This window comes from Aotus nancymaae, unplaced genomic scaffold (assembly GCF_030222135.1).
Source record: "Aotus nancymaae isolate 86718 unplaced genomic scaffold, 86718_ANA_hifiasm-v0.15.2.pri h1tg000089l, whole genome shotgun sequence".
NCBI lineage: Eukaryota > Metazoa > Chordata > Mammalia > Primates > Aotidae > Aotus > Aotus nancymaae.
The window spans coordinates 198,963-226,240 of record NW_026988504.1 but is presented as its reverse complement, the minus strand read 5'-3'; the positions used below and the strand labels follow the sequence as shown (position 1 = coordinate 226,240).

At 66.4% G+C, this 27,278-nt stretch overlaps 1 protein-coding gene across 1 annotated transcript; it reads left to right on the top strand.

Annotated features, from left to right (window-relative positions):
* Nucleotides 1–3,482: 3,482 nt before the first annotated feature.
* On the top strand, nt 3,483–19,119 carry METRNL (meteorin like, glial cell differentiation regulator). Its single transcript, XM_021670102.2, has 4 exons — nt 3,483–3,655; nt 9,973–10,358; nt 17,682–17,741; nt 18,748–19,119. Exons 1-4 carry the CDS (start codon nt 3,483–3,485, stop codon nt 19,065–19,067), a joined length of 939 nt encoding a protein of 312 aa, XP_021525777.2. The 3' UTR covers nt 19,068–19,119.
* Nucleotides 19,120–27,278: the final 8,159 nt, after the last annotated feature.

Here is a 27,278-nt window from a genome sequence, read left to right as displayed (position 1 = left end):
GAAACCCAGAGGTGAGCCTGCAGATGTCATGCGACCTTCACAGTGAGCGTGGTCCTCAGACGTGGAAGGCCACGTCCTGCTTTCTGAGGCCTCAGACTCTGGTGGGGCATAGAAGGGCCGTCCAGGGGCTGCACCCAGAACTTTTTATCACAGAAATCTGCCCAGGAGGCACCTGATAGCTGTTCCTCAAGGGAATGGACGGACGAGGAAGGAGAGAGAGTTGATGCAGACCCATGGTCGGGCCACAGGCCGCCCCCGGCCCAGACCCTCTAGCCGCCATCTTCCAGGGCGTAGGGCCGGCCTGTATAGGGAATGGGCAGGCGCGATCCCGGTGGGTTCTGGAGCTCCCCGATTCCGTGGCTCAGCCTCAGCGTTCCAACGGAGGCAGGGACTTCACACAAAGCTGTGACGCTCCTTCCCACGACGGGGTGGGAGGACGATGCCCTCTTCCCGGGTCTAAGCCTGTGAAATGTTCACTGGGAAGCAGCCCCTCCCAGACATCCAGGGACACACACCCAAGGCTCTTTCCTCAAAGAACCTCCCAGAGGACCACGTGGAGGGCTACACACCACAACCGGCTGGGACCCTTTTGGTTCACAGTCAGCCCCTCAGGGCCTGGAGGTGCAAGGGGCAGTGGTTGGAGGACACCCCAGATAGCTCGACCACCTCAGCCTGCACCCTCTAGGAGCCTGATACCTCCCAACACCGAGAACCCCATCTCAGGGGATGTCTCATCTGTAGGTGGCTTTGCTGGGCAGGACAGGGGTCAGCAGAGGTGCCCAGGAGGACCCAGTGTCTCTGGGGCACAAACCCCCTCAAGAGAACGGCTTGGGGAAGCACAGCCCCAGGGTAGAGCGCCCTGGGAGGGAACCACGGCCCCAGGGTAGAGCGCCCTGGGAGGGAACCACGGCCCCAGGGTAGAGCGCCCTGGGAGGGAACCACGGCCCCAGGGTAGAGCGCCCTGGGAGGGAGGCATGGCCCCAGGGTAGAGCGCCCTGGGAGGGAGGGCCAGGCCCCAGGGTAGAGCGCCCTGGGAGGGAACCACGGCCCCAGGGTAGAGCGCCCTGGGAGGGAGGCACGGCCCCAGGGTAGAGCGCCCTGGGAGGGAGGCACGGCCCCAGGGTAGAGCGCCCTGGGAGGGAGGGCCAGGCTCAGGGTAGAGCGCCCTGGGAGGGAACCACGGCCCCAGGGTAGAGCGCCCTGGGAGGGAGGGCCAGGCTCAGGGTAGAGCGCCCTGGGAGGGAGGGCCAGGCCCCTTTCCTAACGTAGACGAGTTTCTTCCGAGAGCACTGCCCAGCAAGCACTCTTACCCGAGTTTGTTTTGTTGCTTTAATTCAGACGTAATGTTTTAGGTTTACAGGAAAACCAAGCAGATGGTAGAGGGCCCCCCACAACCCTTCCCCACCCGGTTTCTCCTGCAGCGACCTTCTCTTATCAGGGTGTAGGTGTGTGACAGTCAAAGAACCGATACTGACGCGCCGTTACTAACGTCGGAAGTCTCCCCCGGGATTCACGCTTGTGCTGTATCTTCTATGGGTTTTGAAAAGTGCACTTGGGTCCCATACTCACCATCACACGGCCCCAGTCTTAGGGCAGCCCGCTGGGCACAGGAGGCTGGGCACAGGAGGCCGTGCAGCCCGCCAGCTGGGCCGGTCTCTGCCTGAGCCTAGGCTGGAACCAGCCCCTGAGGAGGTCATGGCAGGTTGTGTGTTCCCAGCGTCCAAATCTATAACTCAGGAGGTCCCAGCACTGCCCCTGAAAGGGTGGACGGGGCCTGGTGGGGCTGCTTTCTTATGCTTGGAGGGCAGGAAAGCGGTTGTTGTGTGCAGGTGTGAAGCCGCAGGTCCCTGACCACACCAGCCTGGGCACCCTGGTACCTGCAGTGATGGGGGTGGGGGGAAGATACAGTCCTAGAGCAGGTGGGGGGGGGAGTCCTCAAGCTCTGAAATGCACAGGAGTGTTCCTCAAACCTCAACCGACCTTGAGTCTCAGGTGATGTCACCTTATGAGCTGGGCAGTCCTCGCTCCAGGCTTTTGGTGGGTGGGTGCTGAAGTGCGCATTTCCAGGGCCACTCCAAACAGATCCTTACAATGCAGCTACCTCCAGCGGTCAGCGTCGCCATCTTCCAGTTCTTCAGGCCCTCGACCTCGTCCCGGCTCTCCTGAGGTGCGGTTTGGCTACACCCTTTGCTGGTGACTTCGGTCCCCGCAGACTCAGAGTTCTCAGATCCTCTCCCCACCTGCTCCGGTGGTCCCAGCCCAGTTGTTCAGACATCCACAGCGGTTTGCAAGTCCTCCTGGAAGGCACCTTGGCTGGGAAAGAGCGGACAAGGCCAAGCTTTCCCACCGCTGGATGCTGCGCTCGGCTCTGGAGCTGAAACCGCGCGTCTCGGGCAGGGCCCCGACCCGCAGCTCCGAGAAGCCAGCTTCGCGCTCCCGCTCGCAGCGGGGACTGCCCGGCGGCACCCTCTGGCTTTGGTTCTCTGGCCTCTCCAGGCCGGGCGGGGGTCTCCGCTGTCTCCCCGCTGGGTCAGGAGCGCCGAGGCCGCGGCGGCCACCTGGGAAAGGCCCGACTCTGAGAACCGAGCGGGACGCTCCGCAGCTGATCTGCCCTCGGACACGGGTGGGGGGATTTGGCAAAATCCGCGGAGAGTTTGGGTTGTCGGAGCCGGGGTGGGGTCGCTACCGATGTCGAGTGCAGGGCCAGGGTGCCGCTGACTTCCCGCCACGCGCAGGGGGTCCCCAGCCCGAGCTCGGCAGAGGCACCGGCGCAGCAGCCGCACGTCCTCCGGGAGCCGGGCCCACGGCTGGGCCTCCCGATCGCGCCGCCGCGGCAGGAGGGGGGCGGGACCTGCCGAGGCTCGAACTCCGGGCAGCGCCGGGCGCCCGGACCACCCCGCGGGGACCCAGCACCGGCGGGGCCGGGGCTGCCGCGGGGATCGAGGGGGCCGGCGGGGCTCGCGTCGGCCAGTTCTCGGGGGTCTCGGGTTTCCACCCCGCCTCCCGCCCCGACTCCGCTGTCCAGGCCGGGCCGTTTCCCCCGGACCCGCTCGCGCCCCGGCCCCGCCCTCGCCCGCGCCCCGGCACTCGCGCCCCCGATTCGCCGCCGACTCGGTGTCTGCGCGTCCGGCCGTGCGCCCCGGGAGGAGTTTCCGGTGCGGGGCGGGGCGGGGCGGGGTGGGGCGGGGCGCGCGTGGGCCCCACCCCCCAGCTGAGCGCGGCCCGGCGCTCTCGGACTCGCCGACTTCAGAGGCTCGGCGGCGGCGGCGGGCGCGGAGCTCTGCGCGTGGCTCCAGCGGCTCCAGCGGCGCGGGCGGCCCCGGGCGGGCCAGGATGGGCGGGCGGCCGCGCGGGGGACGCGGGGAGCGCGCGAGGTGATCGCCGGGACTCGAACCCACCCCCCGCCCCGCCCGGCCGCGCCGGCTCCAGGGTCTGCTCCAGGGGCGCAGACGCGGGGCCGGCGGCGGAGTCGGAGCCAGAGCATGCGGGGCGCGGCGCGGGCGGCCTGGGGGCGCGCGGGGCAGCTGTGGCCTCGGCCCCCCGCCCCGCGCCCGCCCCCGCCGCCGCCGTTGCTGCTGCTGACCGCGCTGCTGGCCGTGCTCCTGGGCGGCGCGGGCGCGCAGTACTCCAGCGACCTGTGCAGCTGGAAGGGGAGGTGAGTGCGCGGCGCGACCCGGCCCGGCCCCTGCGCTCCGGGGCGGCGGATCGTGCGGGGGCGGGCGCGGGGCCGGGGCTCGGGGGACCCGCTCTCCAGGCCAAGTCCGGAGCCCGCCGTCCCCCGCCCCCGGTTCTAGAACAAAAGAGCCCGCGGCGTCCCGGTCCGTGGCCGGGAGGTCGCCCGGGGGAGGCGCGGCTGCAGCGCGCGGGGTCGGTCCCGGCCCGGCCGCCCACTCGCTCCCTCCGCTCGTGTCTGAGCCTCGGGGCCACCGGTCCCGCGACCCCACCCCGGGGGCAGGCAGGGGTCGGTCCTTGGGGCCTTGCGGGCTGGGGAAGTGGCGCTCCCGGGCCGGGGGGAGCCGGGCCTGCGCCGGGGCAGAGCGGGAGGCGGCGGCCGCGGGAGGGAGCGGCGGTTTCGGTCACCGGCGCGGACCGCGGCGAGGCCCACTTCTGTGCGGGGTCCGAGTGCGGCTCCGGCCGGGCCCCCCGCCCCGGCCCCGTGAAGGTCAGGCCGCCCTTGGCTGCGGCGCGCGCTGCGCTGGGCGACCACCCCCCGCCCCGCCGCGCCGAGGACTTTCTTTAACTCGAGTGCGGCCGCGAGCGCGCCCCGGGGACCGCCGCTGCCCCGACGCGAAGCCGAGGGCGCCCGGGACCGCGGGTTCTGGAGTTCGCAGACGCGCGGGGCCCGGAAGGACGCGCCTCCCGGGAAGGCTGGGCAGCCCCGACCCAGGGTCCCGCTTCCCCGACCCAGCAGGGCGCCCCCGCCTCTCCGCCCGGTCCCCTCGGCTGGAGGGACCCGCCCGCTGCCTCCCGCCCCCTCCCCGCGGGGGGCCGCGTCGCGCGGTGGTTTCAAGCGAAGCTGTTTTCCGAGGAGGCTGGGGCCGAGCGGACGCGGGGCGGGTCACCCGGGGGAGGCGCAGCCGCCCGTCTCCGTCTCTGCGAACCCACGACCCCCCAGCGCCCCCAGCGGAGTCTCAGTGCGGGGGGATTGGGGGGAAACGGGCGCTGCGGCCGGCGGAGGCAGAGCGCGGACCGAGGCGAGGTTGGCCGCGGGCGGCGGCGGGTCTGGGGGAGGGTGGGCTGGGAGCCTCGGTGCCGACCCGCCTGGTGGGTCGGGGCACCCCCACACCGAGGCCTTGGGGCGTTCTGCTTCAGCAGCCCGAAACCAGAAGCAGCGCCCGCCGCCGGGCCTGAGTGTGGAGAAGGAGCGGGCACCGTTTGCAGGGTGTCGGGGGACCGTGTGCCTGGCGGGAGGGGCGCCTCCCGCACCCGTAGGGAGCCGGGGGTGGGTGGGTGACGCAGCGGACGCCAGCGCTTCGCCCTCCAGGACCTGTGCGCCCCCGGCCCACCTGCAGGCCCTCGTCGCCATCGTTGCCAGCGTGCTCCTGGCTTCAGACTCCCCCGAGGGACGTCCCGCACCTGCAGAGCCCGCGCGGGGCAGCTGTGGGGGCCGCTGGAGCTGCAGGGGTGTGTTTCTGGGCGTAAGTGGGACCCTCTGTCTTGTATCACTGCCTGGCCGATGCACACACTTCACACATCAGCGACACAGACTCGCTGTTGAAGCCGGAGTGCGCTGGCCTGCTGGTGACTTTTCACCAGCTGCCCTGAGCAAGCACAGGGTGGGGCGAGCGCTGCTGTGCTGGGTGGATTCTGATCCCCATGACAGGCGGCAACAGCCTCTGCTGCTAGGTGTTTCTAAGCCATTAAGTAGGAGATTAGGAAACCCCTCTCCGTGGGGCGAGGCGGGGCCAGCGCCCCGTCTTTATCAGCCGGTGGCCATAAAGGTGGACCATGAACTTCCCCACTGCTGTGGGCATCACAGGTGCGGTCACACCTGGTTCGTCTCCTGCAAGGTGGGGACTGAACTCGCCAGCGGGTTCACAGCCCTTTCTGGCTTTGATACAGGAGCCTGGCGTTTTGTCCCGGTGACCCAGAGTTGCGGTGTGTGGGCTGGTGCCAGAGCGCCTGCACGGCTTCCTTCAGCCCGTCCCTTTAGCCACTTGGGATTTGCCCTCCTTTCCATAAAGTCGCCCACGAGCATGTCGACCTGGTGGTCACCGTTGCTGACTCTTAAAAACGCATCGCTTGGGTCTGCGGATCTGACGTCAGCTCGGCCTTGTCAGCTCCGTAAAGTTGGGAAGAACCACAGTTTTGTCTGCATGCGTTAGTCTTATCACGACAACGAAACGGAGTTTGTCTATGCCGAGCTTGTGTCACCTGCACCTCACGTGAAAATCACAAAAAGAGTCACGTTTTTGCAATTCCAGCGATTTTTCATAAACACATTTTTTTCGGGTTTACCGTGGTGCCGAGTGGTTCGCGGGCTAGATTTTCTGGTAGGAACCAGCACAGACTCCGAGGCTTCGACTTCATGCAGAGGTCTGCTGGGTCCCACGCTGAAGGGCGCATGGTTTTACGTTTTTCTGTCTACACAGGTCTCGGACATCACATGCTACTGATTTTAATGTGAATATCTCCATGTCAAGGGCCTCGCTGGGGTCCTGTTGGTCTGGCTGTTTTGAAGAACACGAGAGGAGAGGGGGAGCAGACCCCTCTGAGTGGGCTGAGGGACGTTAGCTGAAGGGCGAGGAAGCGGGGTGCCTCCTTCTCCTGTGTCCACCTGCGCTTTGTCCTCGTCCTCCTACCCAGTGTCTTCTGAGTGGGCGGAGCCAGCTGTGCCCACCAGATTCGGGTAGCATGTGCTGGGCCAGGACGCCCCGGCTCAGGCTCGGGTCAGCCCCCCGCTGGGCAGAGGGGTTTGGCCGCCTGTCCCCGGGAGGGTGCCCTCCCTCCACCCCTGCAGAGCTGTGGCTGTTCCTCTCCCCTGCCCTGCTGAAGGCAGTGCTGTCAGAGGTGACCAGAGCCCTGGGTGAGAGTTCCCCACTCCCTCGACCTTCAGGCCCCCCCCAAGACGGAGGCAGGACCAGCGCCCCGTCTTTATCAGCCAGTGGTCATAAAGGTGGTCAGGACGGGGTCTGTGGTTTCCGTGGAGAGGGTTGAGGCTCAGTTCCCGAGCACGGGCACGAGAACAGTGGCCTTGATGCCGGGGATGGGGGGAGGGGATGAGGAGTCTGTTTCGGTTGCTTAGGAAGAGCTGACTGCAGCCGAGCCTGTCAGCCACTCACCATGGAGTCTAATCGCCACGCAGCAGCCTCGTCAGCCTTTCCCCACGTGCGTGTTAGACGAGCTTGTGTGAGCTTTATTGGCTGTAATTTGTGAGTCTGTTCTGAGTGTGTGATCCTGGCAGCCGCCCCGGCCACTCATGACCTGGGGCTTTGTGGGGGCGGGAGGGGGTGAGGGGGTGCACCCCTCTACGAGGCTGCCCTGTGATGTGGCCGCAGCCTATGAAAAGTGAGGTTTAGGGGTCCGGAGTGTGAGTCACCAGCGGTAAATGCGAACCACATGTTACGCATTTTCTCTGCTGCAGAAAAGGCTTCTGGTGCCTGGCTCAGGCCAGGGCTCTGGAAAGAGCATTGCTTATTTCACATAAAAATCCTAAGAATGTGGGTGAACCTGTCTGAGATCTGATGAGAACCCACTTTCATGTAATAAAACACTTAGTTCAAGTCCCTGGGTTAGTTCCAGGCCCGCTGGTGGTTATGACGTGACTGTTAGCCACAGCTGGCATTTACATTGAGGTGCCGAGGAGGAGCAGCTTAAGGTTTTTGATGTTTCAATTTCTTGAAAATGTAACTGTTTCTACCCAGGACCCGCCTCTCTGGGAGTGTCCTGCACTTCATTTTTTCTATTTAGCATTTATTAGGGGTGAAATTAGCTTGTTACCCACATGCCAGCCCCGCCTGAATCCTCACCCTGTGGAGGAAGTTCACCTCGCTTTTCCAGCGAACCTTGCTTTAATGAGAGCTTATTTTTTGCAAATACTATCAGTGCAGGGTCTTCCGGCTTCCAGAAAATGGTCAAATCATTGGCTAATCGAGTGCTAAAAGACGAAACTCATCAAGAACCTCCATTGCCCCAAGTTGCCAACACTCCTAATTAATTTAAACGCTGTTCTCTGGGGAGGTTGCTTCCCGGGTTCTGCCTCCACACTCGGTGGGGCCCCTCTCTCATTTGACCTCTAGCGTCCTGGCCCTCACGTGGTCATCTGGAACTAGAGTTTGTACCCAGGGGCCGTTGGCATTCCCATAATATTCCCGAGGAATCCATCCCTTCCTTGGGGCTCCGTCCCACTGCCCCTGCGCCCCCAGTCACCCTGATTCAGGGACGCTACAGAGATTGGTGTTTGACGCTGGGGCAGCAGAGGGGCAGATGCCAAGTGTCGGGGGGCGGCTGGGGAGCCTGGGGAGCACCACCTGCACTCGGGGGAGCTCGGCCCCACCACGCCATGGCCCTTGGCACAGGTACATGGAAGGAACTGGGTGGGGGCCCCTGCACAGGCCCCACCCTGGAAGTGGGCCCAGTGCCGAAGGGCGGAGATGGCGCTGGCCTGCCTCATGGGCCCGGGTCCGCATGGCACCTGTGGCCAGCAGTGGGTGGGTCCGTGAGCTGGCATCATTCTGAGCAGATGTCCTCCTCACCGGCTCCCTGTGGGCGGGTGTGTGCTGGGGCAGGAGCCTGGGCTGGGGCCTGGGTGCTCCCTGTGGTGGGTGGGTGTGTGCTTGGGGCAGGAGCCTGGGCTGGGGGCCTGGGTGCTCCCTGTGGTGGGCGGGTGTGTGCTGGGGGCAGGAGCCTGGGCTGGGGGCCTGGGTGCTCCCTGTGGGCGGGTGTGTGCTGGGGGCAGGAGCCTGGGCTGGGGCCTGGGTGCTCCCTGTGGTGGGCGGGTGTGTGCTGGGGGCAGGAGCCTGGGCTGGGGCCTGGGTGCTCCCTGTGGGCGGGTGTGTGCTGGGGGCAGGAGCCTGGGCTGGGGGCCTGGGTGCTCCCTGTGGTGGGCGGGTGTGTGCTGGGGGCAGGAGCCTGGGCTGGGGCCTGGGTGCTCCCTGTGGGCGGGTGTGTGCTGGGGGCAGGAGCCTGGGCTGGGGCCTGGGTGCTCCCTGTGGTGGGCGGGTGTGTGCTGGGGGCAGGAGCCTGGGCTGGGGGCCTGGGTGCTCCCTGTGGTGGGCGGGTGTGTGCTGGGGGCAGGAGCCTGGGCTGGGGCCTGGGTGCTCCCTGCGGTGGGCGGGTGTGTGCTGGGGGCAGGAGCCCGGGCTGGGGGCCTGGGTGCTCCCTGTGGTGGGCGGGTGTGTGCTGGGGGCAGGAGCCTGGGCTGGGGCCTGGGTGCTCCCTGTGGTGGGCGGGTGTGTGCTGGGGGCAGGAGCCTGGGCTGGGGGCCTGGGTGCTCCCTGTGGTGGGCGGGTGTGTGCTGGGGGCAGGAGCCTGGGCTGGGGCCTGGGTGCTCCCTGTGGTGGGCGGGTGTGTGCTGGGGGCAGGAGCCTGGGCTGGGGGCCTGGGTGCTCCCTGTGGTGGGCGGGTGTGTGCTGGGGGCAGGAGCCCGGGCTGGGGCCTGGGTGCTCCCTGTGGTGGGCGGGTGTGTGCTGGGGGCAGGAGCCTGGGCTGGGGGCCTGGGTGCTCCCTGTGGTGGGCGGGTGTGTGCTGGGGGCAGGAGCCCGGGCTGGGGGCCTGGGTGCTCCCTGTGGTGGGCGGGTGTGTGCTGGGGGCAGGAGCCTGGGCTGGGGGCCTGGGTGCTCCCTGTGGTGGGCGGGTGTGTGCTGGGGGCAGGAGCCCGGGCTGGGGCCTGGGTGCTCCCTGTGGTGGGCGGGTGTGTGCTGGGGGCAGGAGCCCGGGCTGGGGCCTGGGTGCTCCCTGTGGTGGGCGGGTGTGTGCTGGGGGCAGGAGCCTGGGCTGGGGGCCTGGGTGCTCCCTGTGGTGGGCGGGTGTGTGCTGGGGGCAGGAGCCCGGGCTGGGGCCTGGGTGCTCCCTGTGGTGGGCGGGTGTGTGCTGGGGGCAGGAGCCTGGGCTGGGGGCCTGGGTGCTCCCTGTGGTGGGCGGGTGTGTGCTGGGGGCAGGAGCCTGGGCTGGGGCCTGGGTGCTCCCTGCGGTGGGCAGGTGTGTGCTGGGGGCAGGAGCCCGGGCTGGGGGCCTGGGTGCTCCCTGTGGTGGGCGGGTGTGTGCTGGGGGCAGGAGCCTGGGTTGGGGCCTGGGTGCTCCCTGTAGTGGGCGGGTGTGTGCTGGGGGCAGGAGCCTGGGTGCTCCCTGTGGTGGGCGGGTGTGTGCTGGGGGCAGGAGCCTGGGCTGGGGCCTGGGTGCTCCCTGTGGTGGGCGGGTGTGTGCTGGGGCAGGAGCCCGGGCTGGGGGCCTGGGTGCTCCCTGTGGTGGGCGGGTGTGTGCTGGGGGCAGGAGCCCGGGCTGGGGGCCTGGCTGACCTGTCTCCCTCCGCAGCGGGCTGACGCACGAGGCTCACAGGAAGGAGGTGGAGCAGGTGTATCTGCGCTGTGCGGCCGGCGCCGTGGAGTGGATGTACCCGACGGGCGCGCTCATCGTGAACCTGCGGCCCAACACCTTCTCGCCCGCCCGGCACCTGACTGTGTGCATCAAGCCTTTCAGGGACTCCTCGGGGGCCAATATTTATTTGGAAAAAACTGGAGAGCTGAGACTGCTTGTGCGGGACGGGGACGGCGGGCCCGGCGGCGTGCAGTGCTTTGGCCTGGAGCAGGGCGGCCTGTTCGTGGAGGCCACGCTGCGGCAGGACATCGGCCGGAGGACCACGGGCTTCCAGTACGAGCTGATCGAGAGGCACAGGGCGTCACACCTGCACGAGCTGTCGGGTGAGTGGCCTGCCCCGGGCGGGGCCGGGGGTCGGCGCGGGCTCCCTGTCTGAGCGGCGGGCTGTGTCATCACCGCAGGTGTCTCCGATTTCTCCTCGCCCCCTCGTCTGCTCAGCCTTGGTGAAAACACTTCTTGTTTCAGATGTGGCGGGTTTGCCCAAAAAGCCCCACAGGCGGCTGGGGTTGGGGGTCACTGGCGCCGGCAGAGGGGCCCTCCTGGGAGTGTGACATGGTGTAGGGGGGTGTGGGAGGTTCAAATTAAACCACCTGGGAAATGCAGCCTTTCCAACTAGAACCACCTGTGAAAAGACTGGCCCATCTGGGTGAGTGTTCTGGGTGGAACGGCCTTGGAAGAGCAGCCTGCCTCCTGGGAAGTGTGTCTGGGGACTGTGGTGGGGAGTGTGGAAGTGTGGCAGGAAGTGTGGGGAGCGTGGCCAGGAGTGTGTCTGGGAGCGTGGCGGGGAGTGTGTCTGGGAGCGTGGCCGGGAGTGTGTCTGGGAAGCGTGGCCGGGAGTGTGTCTGGGAAGCGTGGCCGGGAGTGTGTCTGGGAGCGTGGCCGGGAGTGTGTCTGGGAGCGTGGCGGGGAGTGTGTCTGGGAGCGTGGCCGGGAGTGTGTCTGGGGGCCGTGGCGAGCATCCTCCCGTGGTGGCAGGTCCAGTGGTGAGGGACATGCGCTGTGCTTGTGGACGGTGTAGCTCCTTTGAAACGAGTGCTTTTCCCGTTCAAACGGCCCTGGGAATTGGCTGGGTATTTCTGGTGTCAGCTGAAGACCCCGAAACATCAATTTTTGGGTGGGAGCTGAGGCCGACTCAGCCTGGAGCGGTGCTGAGCTATGATGTCCAGAACGTGGGGCCAGCCCCGGTCCCAGAGGGGTCTTGTGGGTAAAATCAGCCAACAGATTCCCTGTGTGGCAGGCGGGGAGTGGAGGTGTCATGGGGTATCTGTGGATGCCTGTGCCTGGGGAAGAGGTCCTTCGTGGAGGGCTTTGTTGGTCTCTAGAAAATTCTGTGGGCAGACCCCAGGAAGCATGAGGTCCCGGGAGGCACACGTGGGCCGTGTGACCTCATGGTCTGTGTTGTTTCAGCCTCGGGCCCCTGGAGGTGGGACGGGACAGGTCCCACGTCTTGTGCTGTGAGCAGGCCCAGGGTGCTGTCTTTTGGGGACACCAGGGCCAGGTGTGGGCTCCACACTGCTGCTGGTGGGGTCTGAATGTGGGGTGCGGGGCCCTTTGAGCGCCACCAGCTCCATGGGCAGGGTGGTCACCGTCCAGGGCTGTGCGGGGTCTTGGGACCGTGTGAGCTGGGACTGTCTAGACCTCAGCTTGGGAGCTGTTCCGGGGGGGCTGTCCCAGCGGCAGCCGATGAGGTAAACTGTCTTGTGGCCCGTTGTTTTCAGGCATGGCCGGGGGCCACTGGCATGACGTGGGCAGAGGCTGGGGGGCTGCTTCATATTCCATAGGACGCCCCAACCCAGAGATTGATCCTGCCCAAAATGTCAGCCGGGCCCGGGTGGAGACACCTGGCTGAGGGGTGGGCGTGCCTGAGGTGAGAGGGAGCACCAGGGTTAGTGACTACAAGATTCTGCTGGGGAAAACCAGCCGCACGAGGATCTGAAACGCACAGACTCACGTCCTGAGCAGAAGTCCACACTTTCGTGTTCTGTGTTCTTGGCCAGATCGGTTTTCCGTCTCTTTCTGAAATCCGTCTCAAGCGAGCGTCGGACCCACCGCCGCGGGAGCCCCCGAGTCCCGACTGAGTGCCCCGTGAGCTCTGGCTGCCCCATGGGCCTCGGCCCCTGCAGGGCTGGACGCTGATGTGAACTCGGCTGTGCCCTGGTTGGTGGCACGCTGGATGAACCTTTGACGGCGACGGCCTTTATTCTCTGGACGGTGAAAGCGAGTCTGGAGAAATCCAGGCGCCAAGTTCAGTCTTCCTGACAGAGGGAGAAGGTGCCAGGCCAGATGTTAGGAACTTGAGAGCATTCTCTCTGCCGATTAAAGTGTTAGTTGGTCTTGAAGAGCTGGGCTGCGGTCACATGTTCTGTGGCCTGAGCTTTGTTCTGCTTCTGTGTGAGAGTCTTAAAAGGCTGCAGCAGTCGCCGTCCCAGCAGGCGCACCTGGATGTCCACATTTGCACAGCCCACGTTTCTAGATTTCCAGGGGAAAATCGGTGGTTCTGGCTGTCAGCTGGGGTGGCCCTGCGGAGCCCGTGAGCTCACCTTTGGGAACAGAGACTGTCTCTCCTGCCTCTGGGGATGTGCAGGCTGGGGCGGTGGGTGGGTTGGGGCTGAGTGGCCCTGGGTTCCCGTGGGGTCACAGGGAGGCAGCAGCCCCTCGTGAGGAGTTACTTAAGCCACCAGGGGCCGGAGCAGGCGTCTGGCCATGGGTCCCTCCCCGCCCTCCGTGTGCTCCTGGGTCTGTAGGGCCCTGCGCAGGACCGTGCCCAGCACACGCCAGGCTGGCTTGGGGTCCCAGAACTTTGCTGTGTCCCGTGAGGCAGGTGCTTGGGTTCCCCTGTTTACGCCCTGTGGCCCTGTGGCATCTGCTTAAACTGAGCTGAGATGATTTCTAGCGCCCTGTGGGTGGTGGGTTGCTCATCGGAGGAGGCAGACCTTCAGGGACCCTCAGAACTGGGGACAGAGGCCCAGACTCTCAGGTTCACCGGGGCCCCCGGAGCTGAGACCCAGGCCTGGCATCTCCACGGGAACGGGCACAGGTGTCTGACCCACCTGGACCACAGGGGCAGGGCCCTCACGAGAGGCCTCCCCTGTCCTGATGGGGTTGAGGGACAGGAGGAACCCGGGAAGCTGATGCGTGTCCTCTCCCCGGGGCATTCGCCTTTCATCAGGGGATGGGGCCCCTAAGCCCTTAATGCCGCAGGAATGGATACATAATGTGGAATGTCGGGGCCATCTGGCAGCAGGGACGCCATCCCCTGGGCACGGCCGGCTCCCCGGCACTCTCCCGCCCGTTCCTGCACTCCCGGCAGCCGTGACAGCCGACGGAGGCCCCGCTGAGCCTGAGGTGTGCTGATACCTTGGGCCTGGCGTGTGCCGCCCGCTGGGAATCAGAAGTTCCAGTTTGTGCTGACTTAGAAGGACAGAGGCCCACGGGCTGGAATCCTGGACGAGAGAGGGTGTGTGAGCCCATTCCCTGCCCGGCCAGCACGAAACCTGCTGCTCCGGCGGTTCTCCTGGGTGTGACCGTGGCACATTCGTGCTGCATAATCGGCTTGAATAGATGAGACACACCCGTAACCCAGAGCTGGCCAGAACACGGGCAGGCTGCTCCTCCGGGGGTGTAGACTGGGCCAGGTCGGGGGCAGGGGGACCCAGCCCCGGGGCCTTGGGATTCGGCTGCCTGTGGGCCGGGCCTCCCAGCTCTGCACCGGCCTCAGGCGGCACAGATGCCTTTCCTGGATGTAAGGAGGCCCCGCAGGACGGGAGGGGCGGGAGTGGACAGGTGCAGCCCCAGGCGGTGCCCAGGTCTGTGCTCGGCAGACCTGGCGAGGCTGTGTGGTGCCGCTGTCCCCAGGCCAGTGCATCTGGGAAACGGGCCCCACCCAGTGGGTTGGGGATGTGGGTGGGGGCTCCGTCTGGTTCTGGGGAACACAGACCAGAGGCCGTCCAGGCGGGTCAGGATTCCAGTCTGTTCTTCGGCTTCTCCCAGGGCCTCCTGTCAGGTCCTCCTGGCTTGGCCACACCTGTGCTCGGGGCTTGGGGTGCGGGCCCCAGTGAGCGGGTGCCAGGGCCGGGCAGCAGCGTTGTGGACGCACACAGCGGCGGGAGGGGATGCGGCCTTGATGCTGGTCACGAGCACACGGTGCCGTCTCAGGCTCTCCAGGTGGCCAAGTCCTACAGCGCCTCAGGGGCCTCCACGCCCCTTCCCTTTAAAGAGCTGCCCCTGGCTGAGCCCGTAGGCAGGTGAGCAGCTCGGTGGGCGCAGAGCCCCTGGAGAGGTCCTTGATGGGTGGGAGGGGTGGGTGGAAAAGTGGGGCAGATGATCCGCATGGCTTCTGGAAGCGGAGAAGGGCGGGCTTTCCAAGGCGTCCCGTCGCTCACCCGTCTTTCACTTCCTGCCTTGGTGGCTTCTCTCGGGCCACTGTAATTTTCATCTTAACCATCTCCCGGCTTGTGGAGAGGAAGGGTGTGACCCCGCCAGCTTCCTCACCAGGAAGAGGGAGGGAGAAAGGGAGGGAGGCAGGGGGAAGGGCAGGGGCCAGGGGCCCACAGCCCCGGGGCGCCCCAGCGACGGACTGCCGCCTGGAGTCCAGCCGCACTGCGATGGTGATGATGGTGGCCTTGGGAGGAGCCTGGGGAGCTCGACCTGGGTCCTGCAGCCCACTGGATCCCGGTCTCCACCCACCTGCTGCTCGCCGTGTCCCCCGTCACCAGCTGCGTGGTCACAGAGGTTTACCACCTGAAGTGCCTGAGTCCTGCTGGCCGTCCTTGCCTGGGCGGTCCTGCTTTGCTCATGGCACTGGCTCTCCACCCACACCTGCTGTCCAACCCAGGTCCCCACAGCAGCCCCCCAGCCCCACCCTGCTGGTCCCTCCCACCCAGCGATCTCCCCGAGACGTCCACACCCCAGCTCTCCCCTCCAGGAGGATGGACCTGGACTCCAGCCCTTTGCCGGCCCTCCCGCCCCCTGGAAACTAGACACCAGTGTCCGTGACCAGCGCACTCCGCAGCCGTCATGAGCCTGGCTCCCGTTAGTAATTGTCTCCAGATTGTCCTCTGGAGTCCACCCTGTGCCATTTGTGAAGGCGACTCCACTTTGTAAAGCTCAGGATCAGAACAAGGAGGTCTCCGGGGTGCTCTTTATTAGCTCAGCTGTCGAAGAGAGGTCTCCGGAGGCTTCTAGCAGGCCAGGCTGCAGGCACTGACCCCCCCGGGCCCCACACCCCTGCCGTCGGCCGGGCGAGCCAGGGCGGGGTACCCAGGGCGCGTGAGGAGAGCGTCTCCATCCTCCCCCTCGGTGTCCGCTGAGGTCGCTGGGCCGTGACTCACAGAGGGTGAGGCGCCAGGGCTTGGATACACTCGCACGCCCAGGCCCAGGGTGGGACGCGTGTGGCTGGGCTGTGGGCTGCGCTGCCCCAGGGTGGGAGACCACGCACTGACCGCATTTGCTGACCGGGAGGACGGGCTTCGGGCACCTCCCGCCTCCTGCCCTCCAGGGCCCCTGGCCCAGCCCCAGCTGCCATGGCTGCCCGGGCAAATGCTCAGTGCGGGGACCCTCAGGTGGGCTGTGGTCACCGTTCTTGTCACTGACCGACCCCCACCCATGTGAGGGGTGCTGGGCTGGGACCTCTGGCCCTGTGGGGCTGGGCAGCTGCAGGCCCGGGGGGCAGTCTCACCTGTGGGGAATAAAAGTGCTGCCTGAAATGTGAGCCCCTCGGGCTGCGTGGGCTCTCGGTGTCTCTCCTGGGCTCGGGTGGGAGTCTGTGCTGCTGGCCTCCATCTGGCCCCCACCTGCGTCAGGCCCAGCATCGTCAGCAGGTCCCCAGCCGGGTAGCAGGATGGGGGTCCACATAGGTGAACTAAGTGTCCAGGGTGGGCCACACCCCAGGGCACCCATAGGAGAGTGCCTAGACCACTGGACTGCTTCTGGGCTGGGGGTCAGGAGGCCCCAGTGCAGGGGCACAGACCAGCAGGAAGGGGATTTGACCGGAGATCCCGTTCTGCAGGGCTGCCGGGGGGGCAGAGGCCCTCCCCAGGGCGAGGCTGGATCGGCTGGCCTCCAGGTGCCCGGCAGGTTGTGCTGGCTCCACGGCTTCTTTTTCCTGATAACTTGATGGAAAGAAACACAGGAGGAGGTGGGTGGGCCGGTGAGTCAGGCTGGGAGGTGCCCTCACCCTGCCTGGTGGGGAGTCCTGGCCTCATCCCTGAGGGTTAGGACCCCAGACACTCCCCTCCACCCCGGGGGTCCACACAGACCCGTGCTTGCCCAGGGCGCTCATCCCTGAGGGGGTGGACCCCAGACACTCCCCTCCACCCCGGGGGTCCACACAGACCCGTGCTTGCCCAGAGCGCTGCAGACTCCAAGGTCTCATGGACCCCTGTGCAGGCCCTGAGGGTCCACGCAAGTTCCTGACCCAGACGGCCTCTCTGAGCAGCTGCCCAAACCTTGCCAAGGTGCCAGATATGTGCGCTGCTCTGAACCCAGGCACCAGCAGCCAGCTCGGGCCTGCACTCATCAGGCAGGTGACAGCTCGGCCCAGCTCAGCCCAGCAGGAGCAGCCGGCCTGGGCGCAGACGTGAGCTCCCTCCAGGGCCAGCGAACCCCCAGGCAAGGTTGTCCCAGCTCTCGGCCAGGGACCTTCCAGAGCCTTCAGAATGTGAAATGGCGCAGGGGAAACGGGTGTCATTGAGATTTCACATCTCGGAGTTTCTACTGAGTTAGGAGACTTGGGGCCAAAACCCGGAGGCTCAGAACAGGTCAGGTGAGGCCCTGAAACCTGCAGTACGAGTGAATAATAAAACCGTGTTTCCCGAGTCGGCCCCGAGTGTAGGGACGCGTGGTGTGCAGGGGTTTCTGTTTCACGAGGCTCACCCGTCTGAGAAACTGGGGCGAAGGGCAGGGCGAGGGCTGGGCCGGGAGGAGGCTGAAAGCCGGTTTGGCCGGTGCAGGAGCCTCACTGCACGCTTTCTGCATTCTCTGGGGGAGGCCAGGCCCCCAGGGTTCGGGGGCATCAGATGGGGTCTGCCTGCTCAGGGATTGCCTTCCTGGACTCTCCGCCTTTCTGACCCTTGCAGCTGCTTGTGGTCCAGGGAAGTGGGCAGCAGAGCTGAGGGGAGTGTCTGCCTTTTGAGGGAGCTGGGAAGTCGGGGTGGTCCCCGTGTCATGGGGTGTAGATGTGGGGGTGGGGTGGGGGCACGGTTTCGGGTCAGCCCCAGGTGGGCTTTGCATTTGAAGCAGGCATCAGAGTGATTTCGGAGTGAGTCCGGCTCAGCCTCACCGAGGATGTAAGCGGACAAAGAGCATGAAGACCCCCCCAATCAAGGCCCTGGGACGGGACACGGCTGACTGAGGGTCTGCTCTCCGGTCCCTGCCCATCGTGGCTGCGGCGCAGGTGCCTTTGGTCTAGATGGAGCTGAGGGGTCCCCGGGGCGAGACCCCGCTGCGGCCTAGGGCTGTGTTTCCTGTCTCCTGCTCTGCCGCGGCCCCCAGCCTGTGCCGCCCACTCACCTTGGCCACAGAGGTGCCTCGACGTGGACACTCGCCCCAGCTGGGCTTTGCTGAGTGTGAGATCATGTGACGTGGCGGGCGGCAGCCCAGAGCCTGCCCCGTGCAGGCCGCCCGCTGACTCTGCGTTTCTTCCGCAGCCCCCTGCCGCCCCTGCAGCGACACCGAGGTGCTCCTGGCCGTGTGCACCAGTGACTTTGGTGAGTGTCTGCCCGGCAGCTCCGTCTCCCAGGGGCCCCGTCTTCAGGGCCCAGGACAGGCCTCCAGCTCGAGCGCTTTGCCGACCCCCGGAAGGGGACGCTGCAGAGGCCCAGGCCTAGGCCCTCCTCCCGCCCCGGGGACTGGACTCACTTGGAGGGAGCTGGGGAGGTTTTAGGTGCCCGGCAAGCGTTTCCCGGCGTGTAAATGTGGTCGTTGCTCTTTGCGGGGATGCTGGAAGTCCATTTGGAAACAGCGTTTTATCAGCAGCCCAGAGCGCCCTTGGCGCCGGACACTGCCTGCTCCCACCCGAGTCCATGCTGTTCCGTGCCTGAGGCCCCGGTGGCCCTGCGGCTCTGCAGGGGGAGTGTTGTGGGTCCCAGGGCTGCAGCCCCTTTGCCTGGGGCGTTGGCACAGACGCTCTCTGGGAAGGCTTTGGCCATGGGAAGCCACGTCCTGCAGGGCTGAGGCTCTGCACCCCACCGCCAAGCTCACGGACAGGCCCCTTCTCACGGCTCTCCCGGGCCCTGGGCGGGGTCTCCAAGCGCCCTGAGGCTGTCCCCATGCCCACCCTCCCTCTGTCTCCTCACGTCACCCTCTCCTCCGAGCTGGACCGGGTCTGTCTGATCAGGGCGCAGTACTGCAGGGGCACCCTGTGTGTCAGCTGTTCTGATTTGAAAAACGCGGTTTTTATGTTCTGTTTCCCACTTACGCGTCTGGCCCTCGGTAGACAGAGCACCTGTTCGCTGACGGAGTCTAAATGGCTGGGACGAGCCCCTGGGTGGCTTCCCGCTGTTAAATTGTACTTTTCAGCGGGACTTTCAAGCTAGATGGCAGAGTCTGCGGTCAGCCCCCTGTTCCAATGCCTGTCGAGGGGGGCACTGCGGGGGGATGACGGGGGCGTGTGAGGAAGACGGGGAGTGTGCGGGGTGGGGGTGCGTGAGGCGGCCCCGCGTCCTTCCCCTCACTCACCCCCCACCCCCTGTCTCCACCTCCTTCCCTACACAGCCGTTCGAGGCTCCATCCAGGAAGTCACCCATGAGCCGGAGCGGCAGGACTCGGCCATCCAGCTGCGCGTGAGCAGACTCTACCGGCAGAAGAGCAGGGTCTTTGAGCCGGTGCCCGAGGGCAACGGCCACTGGCAGGGACGCGTCCGGACGCTGCTGGAGTGTGGCGTGCGGCCGGGGCGCGGTGACTTCCTCTTCACCGGCCACATGCACTTTGGGGAGGCACGGCTGGGCTGTGCCCCGCGCTTCAAGGACTTCCAGAGGATGTACAGGGACGCCCAGGAGAGGGGGCTGAACCCTTGTGAGGTCGGCATGGACTGACCTGGGGTCCTCGGGGCGCTGCCTCCCTCTCCTGATGAGCCACAGGCTGCGGTGGGTGCTGGGGTCCTGGCGGGGGCCGGGCGGCTGGGGCCCAGACCTGACCCTGGCGCCCAGGCTGGAGATTCTCGCCACACTCAGCCCCGTGAGCGCCCAGCCATGGACGCCCTGGCCGATTGGAAATGCTGTAAAATCCAAACTAAGTTATTATATTGTTTTTTGTAAAAAAGAAATGTGCATAGGAAACAGTCCTGTGTCGTGAAATGCCTGGGGACCCCATTCGATACCGGGAGCTGGGTGAAGGGCTGGCTGCTGGCGCCGTGGGCTGTGGGAAGCGCCTCGGTACCATTCAAAGCTGTTATTCTCGTGACCGAAGTTTACGGAGCCAAATACTTACGTCTTCACTTTCATTTTATTTTTGGAGAATGAGCGTGGCCGGCTGGGGTCCTTTTCGGGCTGCTGGCTGTTTCGTTTGGGAGAATAAAGATCAGGACCCCACGACCCATGAGCCAGGCTGCCTTTCACTGGGTCAGGCGCCCACGGCCTGGATTGGGGCCTCGCTCACACACCCTGGGGCTCCCGCCGGCTCCTCCCAGCTCCCCCTGGACACCGTCCCTCAGCACCTGCCCCTGTTACCTCATGAACTCAGGGCCTGCCCTGTGGCCCCAGCCTCCCCAAAGCGCAGGAGCCCACAGAATGTCTCTGGATGCCCAGGAGCTGGTCTGAACCCAGGCTGGTGACCTTGTGTCCCCAAAGGATGCGGCTACCGGAACAAATCACCACCCACTGTGGGGCTGAAACAGCCTCCTGCTCTGAGTTCAATCCTGAGGCCACAATCCACAGTGTGGGCAGAGCCTGTCCCTCCAGAGGCTCCTGGGCAGAGCTTTCATCGTCTCCTCAGCCTCCGGGGGATCCACGCTTCCTTGATGGTAACCCCATTGCCCCAGTCTCTGCCTCCGTGGCCACGTGGCTTCTCCCTGTGTCTGCGTCCAGATCTTTAGGACATTGGTCACTGGATCGGGGCCCACCCAAGTCCAGAATACATCCACAAAGACCCCATTTCCAAATAAGGTCACACAGCGCTTCCTGGTGGGCATGAAATTTGGGGGGACGCCATGCCCCAGCACAGAGGGTCCCTGGGAGCGTCGGTTAACCAGACCCGAGCCTGCATTCCCATTTGTCATGTGAATCAGGTGGTTGCACCTGTGCGGCTGCCGAGAGCAGAGGGGACCTGGCAGAGGCTGGTGTGGTCAGTGGGTACCATGCTGGCCTCACCAAATGCTCAGGGACCCTGGGTAAGGACTGTGCACTGTCTCAGGCGTGCACCATCTCAGGCGTGCAGCAGCTCAGGCGTGTACTGTCTCACGTGTGCACCAGCTCAGGGACCCTGGGTAAGGACTGTGCACCGTCTCAGGCGTGCACCGTCTCAGGCGTGCACCATCTCAGGCGTGCACCGTCTCACGTGTGCACCAGCTCAGGGACCCTGGGTAAGGACTGTGCACCGTCTCAGGCGTGCACTGTCTCAGGCGTGCACCATCTCAGACGTGCACCGTCTCACGTGTGCACCAGCTCAGGGACCCTGGGTAAGGACTGTGCACCGTCTCAGGCGTGCACTGTCTCAGGCGTGCACCATCTCAGGCGTGCACCGTCTCACGTGTGCACCAGCTCAGGGACCCTGGGTAAGGACTGTGCACTGTCTCAGGTGTGCACTGTCTCAGGTGTGCTCTGGTTCAGTTGTGCACCATCTCAGGGACCCTGGGTAAGGACTGTGCACCGTCTCACGTGTGCACCAGCTCAGGGACCCTGGGTAAGGACTGTGCACCGTCTCACGTGTGCACCATCTCAGGGACCCTGGGTAAGGACTGTGCACTGTCTCAGGTGTGCACCGTCTCAGGCGTGCACCGTCTCAGGCGTGCACCGTCTCACGTGTGCACCAGCTCAGGGACCCTGGGTAAGGACTGTGCACCGTCTCAGGTGTGCATCATCTCAGGCGTGCACCGTCTCAGGCGTGCACCGTCTCACGTGTACACCAGCTCAGGGACCCTGGGTAAGGACTGTGCACCGTCTCAGGCGTGCACCGTCTCAGGCGTGCAGCAGCTCAGGGACCCTGGGTAAGGACTGTGCACCGTCTCACGTGTGCACCAGCTCAGGGACCCTGGGTAAGGACTGCGCACCGCCTCAGGCGTGCAGCAGCTCAGATCTGAGCCAGCACAGTTCTACAGGCTCCCACACATTACTACAAGAAGCAGGTGCTTGTGGGTGAGGACCTGAAGCAGCAGGGCTGGGGCTACGCCCGGTCCCACTGTGGCTGGTGCCTGGCACATCTTTGCCAGCAGGACGTCACGGCACAGGTGCCCAGCCCACAGCAGGGAGGAACGGAACTTGCCTCTGGAACCCGGGTTTTCTGGGGTGGCTCCAGGGGGTGTGGACTGCCAGGAGGAGGCAGCAGAAGAGGGAGGTGGGGTTTCAGGCTGGCAGCCTCTCCTCAGTTGCAGGGATCCTGGGTTTGGCCAGAACCTGGTGTCAGGTGGAGTAGAGGTCACGCTTCGTGGGAGGCTTCTGTTTTTAGAAGTGCCTGTGGACTGGGGACCTTTGGTCCAGAGTCTAGAAGGCGGCAAGGCTTGCCAAGTAGGAAGTCCCTCCGGGGTGGGGCCCGGGGCTCAGGTGGGAGTGGTCCTGGAGGCTGTTGTGAGGCAGCTGAGGCTGTCAGGTCCTGTCAGGAGCCTCCTGTCTGTGGCCTGGGAGCTTAGTACCACCAGGGAGTCTCCCCAGCGGCCTGGGCTGCTTGTGGGGGGCAGCTGGAAGATCCCCCTTTCTCAGCGCCTGCAGCGCCCGACCTCCCTCTGACCTGTGCCAGAGCCTCTCGGGTGTCAGGCCATGACGCACTCAGGGGCTCCCCTTCCCCGCCCTCCCTCGGCGCCGGCTCTGTCTGTCCTGCTCCTCCGAGGCTGCCCCTGGTCAAGCCCTGAGGCCTTCAGAGGCCCCGACACCTTTCCTGTCACCTCGTCCTCAGACGGTGCTGGGAGCCCCCACCTGGTGGGTTTGCTGTGTTTGGTGGTCACTGCACTCCTTGGTCTGTTTGCAGAGGGGCGGCCTCACCTCTCCTCCACTCCCCCGCCAGGCAGGGCCCCCACGTCAGAGCTGGGGATGCAGGGACTCGTGAGGGTGCTGGACCCAGCCTTATCCTGCCACTCGTGGGACACCCCGAGCGGCTAAGGCCCCCGTAGTCCCTGGAGGCTTAGGGGCGTCCACCTCTCTTCCATCCCCGACCAAGGCCAAGGCCTGTGGCACAGGGTCCCCTGGGGTCCCATCCAAGAGCCATGAGTGTGGGCACCCCACACCCCACTGCCCAGGCAGGATGCTCCGATGGCCCTGGGACCTCGTCCCTTTGCCGGATCAGGACAGGGCCGCGAGGTCCAGGGCAGGGCCGCGAGGGTCAGGGCAGGGCCGCGAGGGCCAGGGCAGGGCCGCGAGGGCCAGGGCAGGGCCGCGAGGTCCAGGGCAGGGCCGCGAGGGTCAGGGCAGGGCCGCGAGGGCCAGGGCAGGGCCGCGAGGGCCAGGGCAGGGCCGCGAGGGCCAGGGCAGGGCCGCGAGGTCCAGGGCAGGGCCGCGAGGGCCAGGGCAGGGCCGCGAGGGCCAGGGCAGGGCCGCGAGGGCCAGGGCAGGGCCGCGAGGGTCAGGGCAGGGCCGCGAGGGCCAGGGCAGGGCCGCGAGGGCCAGGGCAGGGCCGCGAGGTCCAGGGCAGGGCCGCGAGGGCCAGGGCAGGGCCGCGAGGGCCAGGGCAGGGCCGCGAGGGCCAGGGCAGGGCCGCGAGGGCCAGGGCAGGGCCGCGAGGGCCAGGGCAGGGCCGCGAGGGCCAGGGCAGGGCCGCGAGGGCCAGGGCAGGGCCGCGAGGGCCAGGGCAGGGCCGCGAGGTCCAGGGCAGGGCCGCGAGGTCCAGGGCAGGGCCGCGAGGGTCAGGGCAGGGCCGCGAGGGCCAGGGCAGGGCCGCGAGGGCCAGGGCAGGGCCGCGAGGTCCAGGGCAGGGCCGCGAGGTCCAGGGCAGGGCCGCGAGGGTCAGGGCAGGGCCGCGAGGGCCAGGGCAGGGCCGCGAGGGCCAGGGCAGGGCCGCGAGGGCCAGGGCAGGGCCGCGAGGGCCAGGGCAGGGCCGCGAGGTCCAGGGCAGGGCCGCGAGGTCCAGGGCAGGGCCGCGAGGGCCAGGGCAGGGCCGCGAGGGCCAGGGCAGGGCCGCGAGGGCCAGGGCAGGGCCGCGAGGGCCAGGGCAGGGCCGCGAGGGCCAGGGCAGGGCCGCGAGGGCCAGGGCAGGGCCGCGAGGGCCAGGGCAGGGCCGCGAGGGCCAGGGCAGGGCCGCGAGGGTCAGGGCAGGGCCGCGAGGTCCAGGGCAGGGCCGCGAGGGTCAGGGCAGGGCCGCGAGGGCCAGGGCAGGGCCGCGAGGGTCAGGGCAGGGCTGTGAGGTCCAGGGCAGGGCTGTGAGGTCTGGCTGCCTGCTCAGCTCTGGGACCTGCCCTCCTCAGGCACCCACGGCCGTGAACATGCACAGGGCGGACCTACAGGTCCTCTGAGGAAAAAGCGAGGGTCCAGGTTGAGTGTGTGGGTGCTGGGTGTGCAGAACTCACTTCTCACTTTGAGGGTAGAGGCGGGCTTCACGGGGGAGGTGGGCTTTGAGCCAGGCCTGGAACTCCGCGTCTGGAAGTGGCTTCCGGCTCTCCCTGAGCTCTCTCCTCTGCAGACACCCCAGCCTGCAGATCTGCGGCCCTAGCTCCTTCCTGGGGAATCATGACCCTGCCTGGCACCCCAGGGTGAGTGCTGCAGCCAGCCCTGAGGGTTCCCATCTGCTGGGGGCATCTGACCCGGGCAGGCCAGGGTGGGCAGGAGGGAGTCCCGTGCGGCAGGTGCAGGGTGGCCACGGAGACGCTGCCCTGGCTGGGGCCTGGATCGTCTGGGTCATCACCGGTGCAGGGGGTCCTGGCTCACCGGACTTTGCCACTGGAGAGGTTGGGGAGCTCCACACGAAGGCCGGGAGGCCGGGCTCAGGGTGCAGTTCGTCCCGAGAGCGACTGGAAAAGCCGTCGGAGCGCAGCGCGGCTTGGCCTGTTCTCACCGAAGGCCTGGTCCTGCCTGGTCCTGCCCAGTCCGGCACCTGCTTCCCCTCCAGGGCGGCCCCCAGCGGCCCCCATGTGCTCCAAGACAAGTCAGAGGCTTCAGAGCTCCTGGGGGTGGTGGCTTCTCCCAGGAACCTGGTATCTGTCAGACCCCCCATAAGGGAAGGGGGGTCGGCAAGGCTCCTCCTTGCTCCCAAAGTGAGAATCAGCCCCCCTTTTTCCGGCCCCCACTTGCCCCTCCACCTGCCCTTTTCCCTCCAGGAAGTCCTGGAGGTTTTCCAAGAACTCTCCAGGTCAGGGACAGCCTGTGCCAGGCAGGGTGGAAGGGGGGCCTCCTGCTTGTTGAATGCCCAGATGCCTCCAGCTTTCACCCTGGGGTCCAGTCAGCTGATGGCTGTGAGAGAGAAGCTGAGAGCCACCAGAGCCCACAGGTCCACGTGGTCCCCGATCTGCAAACGCTGGCCCGTGGGAGCTGTGACTCGGTTTCCACGCTGGTCCCCGATCTGCAAACGCTGGCCCGTGGGAGCTGTGACTCGGTTTCCACGCTGGTCCCCGATCTGCAAACGCTGGCCCGTGGGAGCTGTGACTCGGTTTCCACGCTGGTCCCCGATCTGCAAACGCTGGCCCGTGGGAGCTGTGACTCGGTTTCCACGCTGGTCCCCGATCTGCAAACGCTGGCCCGTGGGAGCTGTGACTCGGTTTCCACGCTGGTCCCCGATCTGCAAACGCTGGCCCGTGGGAGCTGTGACTCGGTTTCCACGCTGGTCCCCGATCTGCAAACGCTGGCCCGTGGGAGCTGTGACTCGGTTTCCACGCTGGTCCCCGATCTGCAAACGCTGGCCCGTGGGAGCTGTGACTCGGTTTCCCGCTTGTCACGGGCTGGCAGTGTCCGGTCGGACAGGAACGTGGTCCGTGTTCGCCGGTGTCTCCATGTGTGGGTGTGTGAGAGGCGTCAGCTGGGACGCTGGGGTGTCGGGGACAGTCCTGGCTCCCGCCTCATCCTCCCTCAGCCTCGACTCCCTCTACACAAGGAGCCACCCCACTTCCTGGCTAACCCTGTGAGTTTAGCCTCCTCCGCGGGGAGGGCTCTGTCGGAGGTTCCGGAAGGAAAGCCGGCTGCAGGGAGGGCCAGGCACTGGGCGCTTTATGGCTGAGCCTCTAGCGGGGGGCTGCAGAGCTGGGTTTCCAGACCCCCTCCTTGGCCGCCCCGCACGCCCACCGGGCTGGGAGGACCTGCTGAGGGGCAGAGCTCCGCTGCAGGTCCCACGGGTGGGGGTGGGGCCGCTCATTAGCGCTGCAGCTGACACGGAGGCCTTCCACCTCACTAATTGATTAAACTGTTTAGAAACCAGGCCGGCGTGGTGGGAACTGGCCCAGCCAGGCAGCGGCCCAGGAGTTCATCAGTCAGGCGGGTTGGTGGGGTCCCCTCTCTGGCCGCCCCCGGCACCCTTCTTTGCCCCTCTGTGTGGTCAGAAGTGGTGAGTGTCCTGGGAGGAGCTGGTGAGACCCTGGAGCCCTCTCCTCCCCCACAACTCACTCAGCCAGCGCGTCCCCGGGGCCCTGCCTGCAGGGCTGGAACCAGGCCTGGTGAAGGACGGCTGTGCGTTACTGCATTCCTGGAGGGGCACGGGGCTGTGAACACAGGCCCGGGGAAGCAGCCCCCAGAGGCCCGAGAGCCTTCCGGGGAGAGACTGGGTGCTCCTCGGCCCCGCTCTCCTGGGATTTTCTATGCCTGTGACCTCATCCTCCTCCTTCCTCTCCGGTGGGGTTCCCCCAACACCCCCTCCCCTCACGCCATCCCTTCCCCCGCCATGCCTGCCCTCCCCAATGCCCCTGCCTCCCAGGTCTTCCCCCAGGACATCAGCTGGGCCGAAGGTCTTTGTCCCCAGGACTGAGTCCTGGGAGGGGCAGAGCCTTGGTTCCCAGGGCAGGCCCTGGCCAGCACGTGGTGGGTGCTGGTGCCGCCAGCCACGGAGTCTCCCGGGGCCTGGTCAGCCCAGCCCTGCTGGTGTCTGTCCCTGCTGGTGTCGGTCACAGGTGGGTGGCCGCCCAGGCAGCCTCGGAGCCGGGTGTGTTGGGCTCCAGAAGTGGGGGCAGCCACTGACGGCGGGAGGTCGTGGGGTAGCAGCTGTGGCAGGGCTTCGGAGGGGCAGAATCCAGGGGCGGACGTGGGGACGCAGACCTGCGGGGAGGGCGGCTGCCCGGGACCCCCCGCCGGTGCAGGAGACCCACGGGGGACGCCGAGGAACGTGAGGAATCCAGAGTCAACACTGGGCCACTGTGTGCGGCGGCGGAGGCTTGGCTGCTACGGGGCGGGGAGGTCACGGGCGGCCGGCTGCCCGGCTGGGGGCTCTGGAATTTCTCTGCAGAAGAATTTTGCTTACCAAGCCACACGCTTTCCTAGCCATCAGTGTGATCAGGAGCAAGATGAAAAATATGCTAAAACACAGAGAAACGAAACACACCCTGAGGGCCCGTGTGAGGCGGAGGGGCTCGCGGGGAGTGGGGGCGGGAGGGTGGGGCCCGGGAGCCGCTCTGCCCAGCGCTGTCCGCCCAGAGCGAGCCCGACGTCCCTTCCTTTCCTCTTTGAGCGCTGCTGAGCTGGTCTAAAACGTCCAGAAAGGAACTTTCCTAAAAACTACAGCAATAAAGAAAACGCAAGTGACATAAAAATAGTCAAGGGCACATTCCTGATGGCAGATAACTGGTCTCTGGCCGCGGTTGGGTGTCTGGTCGGCGGGCCCACCCACAGGTGCCTGACGGGGGTGTGCCGGGTCTGTGGGAAGGTGGACGAGGTGGCCCCAGAGCCCCGTTCGGCCCACTCGCGTCGCTCCGGATGTGGAGAGGAGGTGACGCTGTCTGGACCACTTGCCAGGTGCTTCCTTTGTCCTGACCGCCCGCTTCTGCCCAGGAGATGCTTCGGGGGCCGTGTTCCCTGCCTGGCTGCTCCTGAGTGCTCCCAGGCTCCTCCTCCACCTGGGTTCACCTGGAGCCGTGGGGCCGTGCCGGGGATGCCGGGGCTCCTGCCTCTCCCGTGCAGTGGGGCTGCGCCCAGCTCCGCCCGGGTCTGGCCTTCTGCACAGGCAGCTGCGCTTCCCAGGGTGTCTGGCCC

Coding starts and splice junctions, on each gene's coding strand:
- METRNL (XM_021670102.2), top strand. CDS start 3,483: ATGCGGGGCGCGGCGCGGGCGGCCTGGGGGCGCGCGGGGCAGCTGTGG. Junction 3,656..9,972: donor CTGTGCAGCTGGAAGGGGAG/GTGAGTGCGCGG, acceptor CTCCCTCCGCAG/CGGGCTGACGCACGAGGCTC. Junction 17,742..18,747: donor CGTGTGCACCAGTGACTTTG/GTGAGTGTCTGC, acceptor TTCCCTACACAG/CCGTTCGAGGCTCCATCCAG.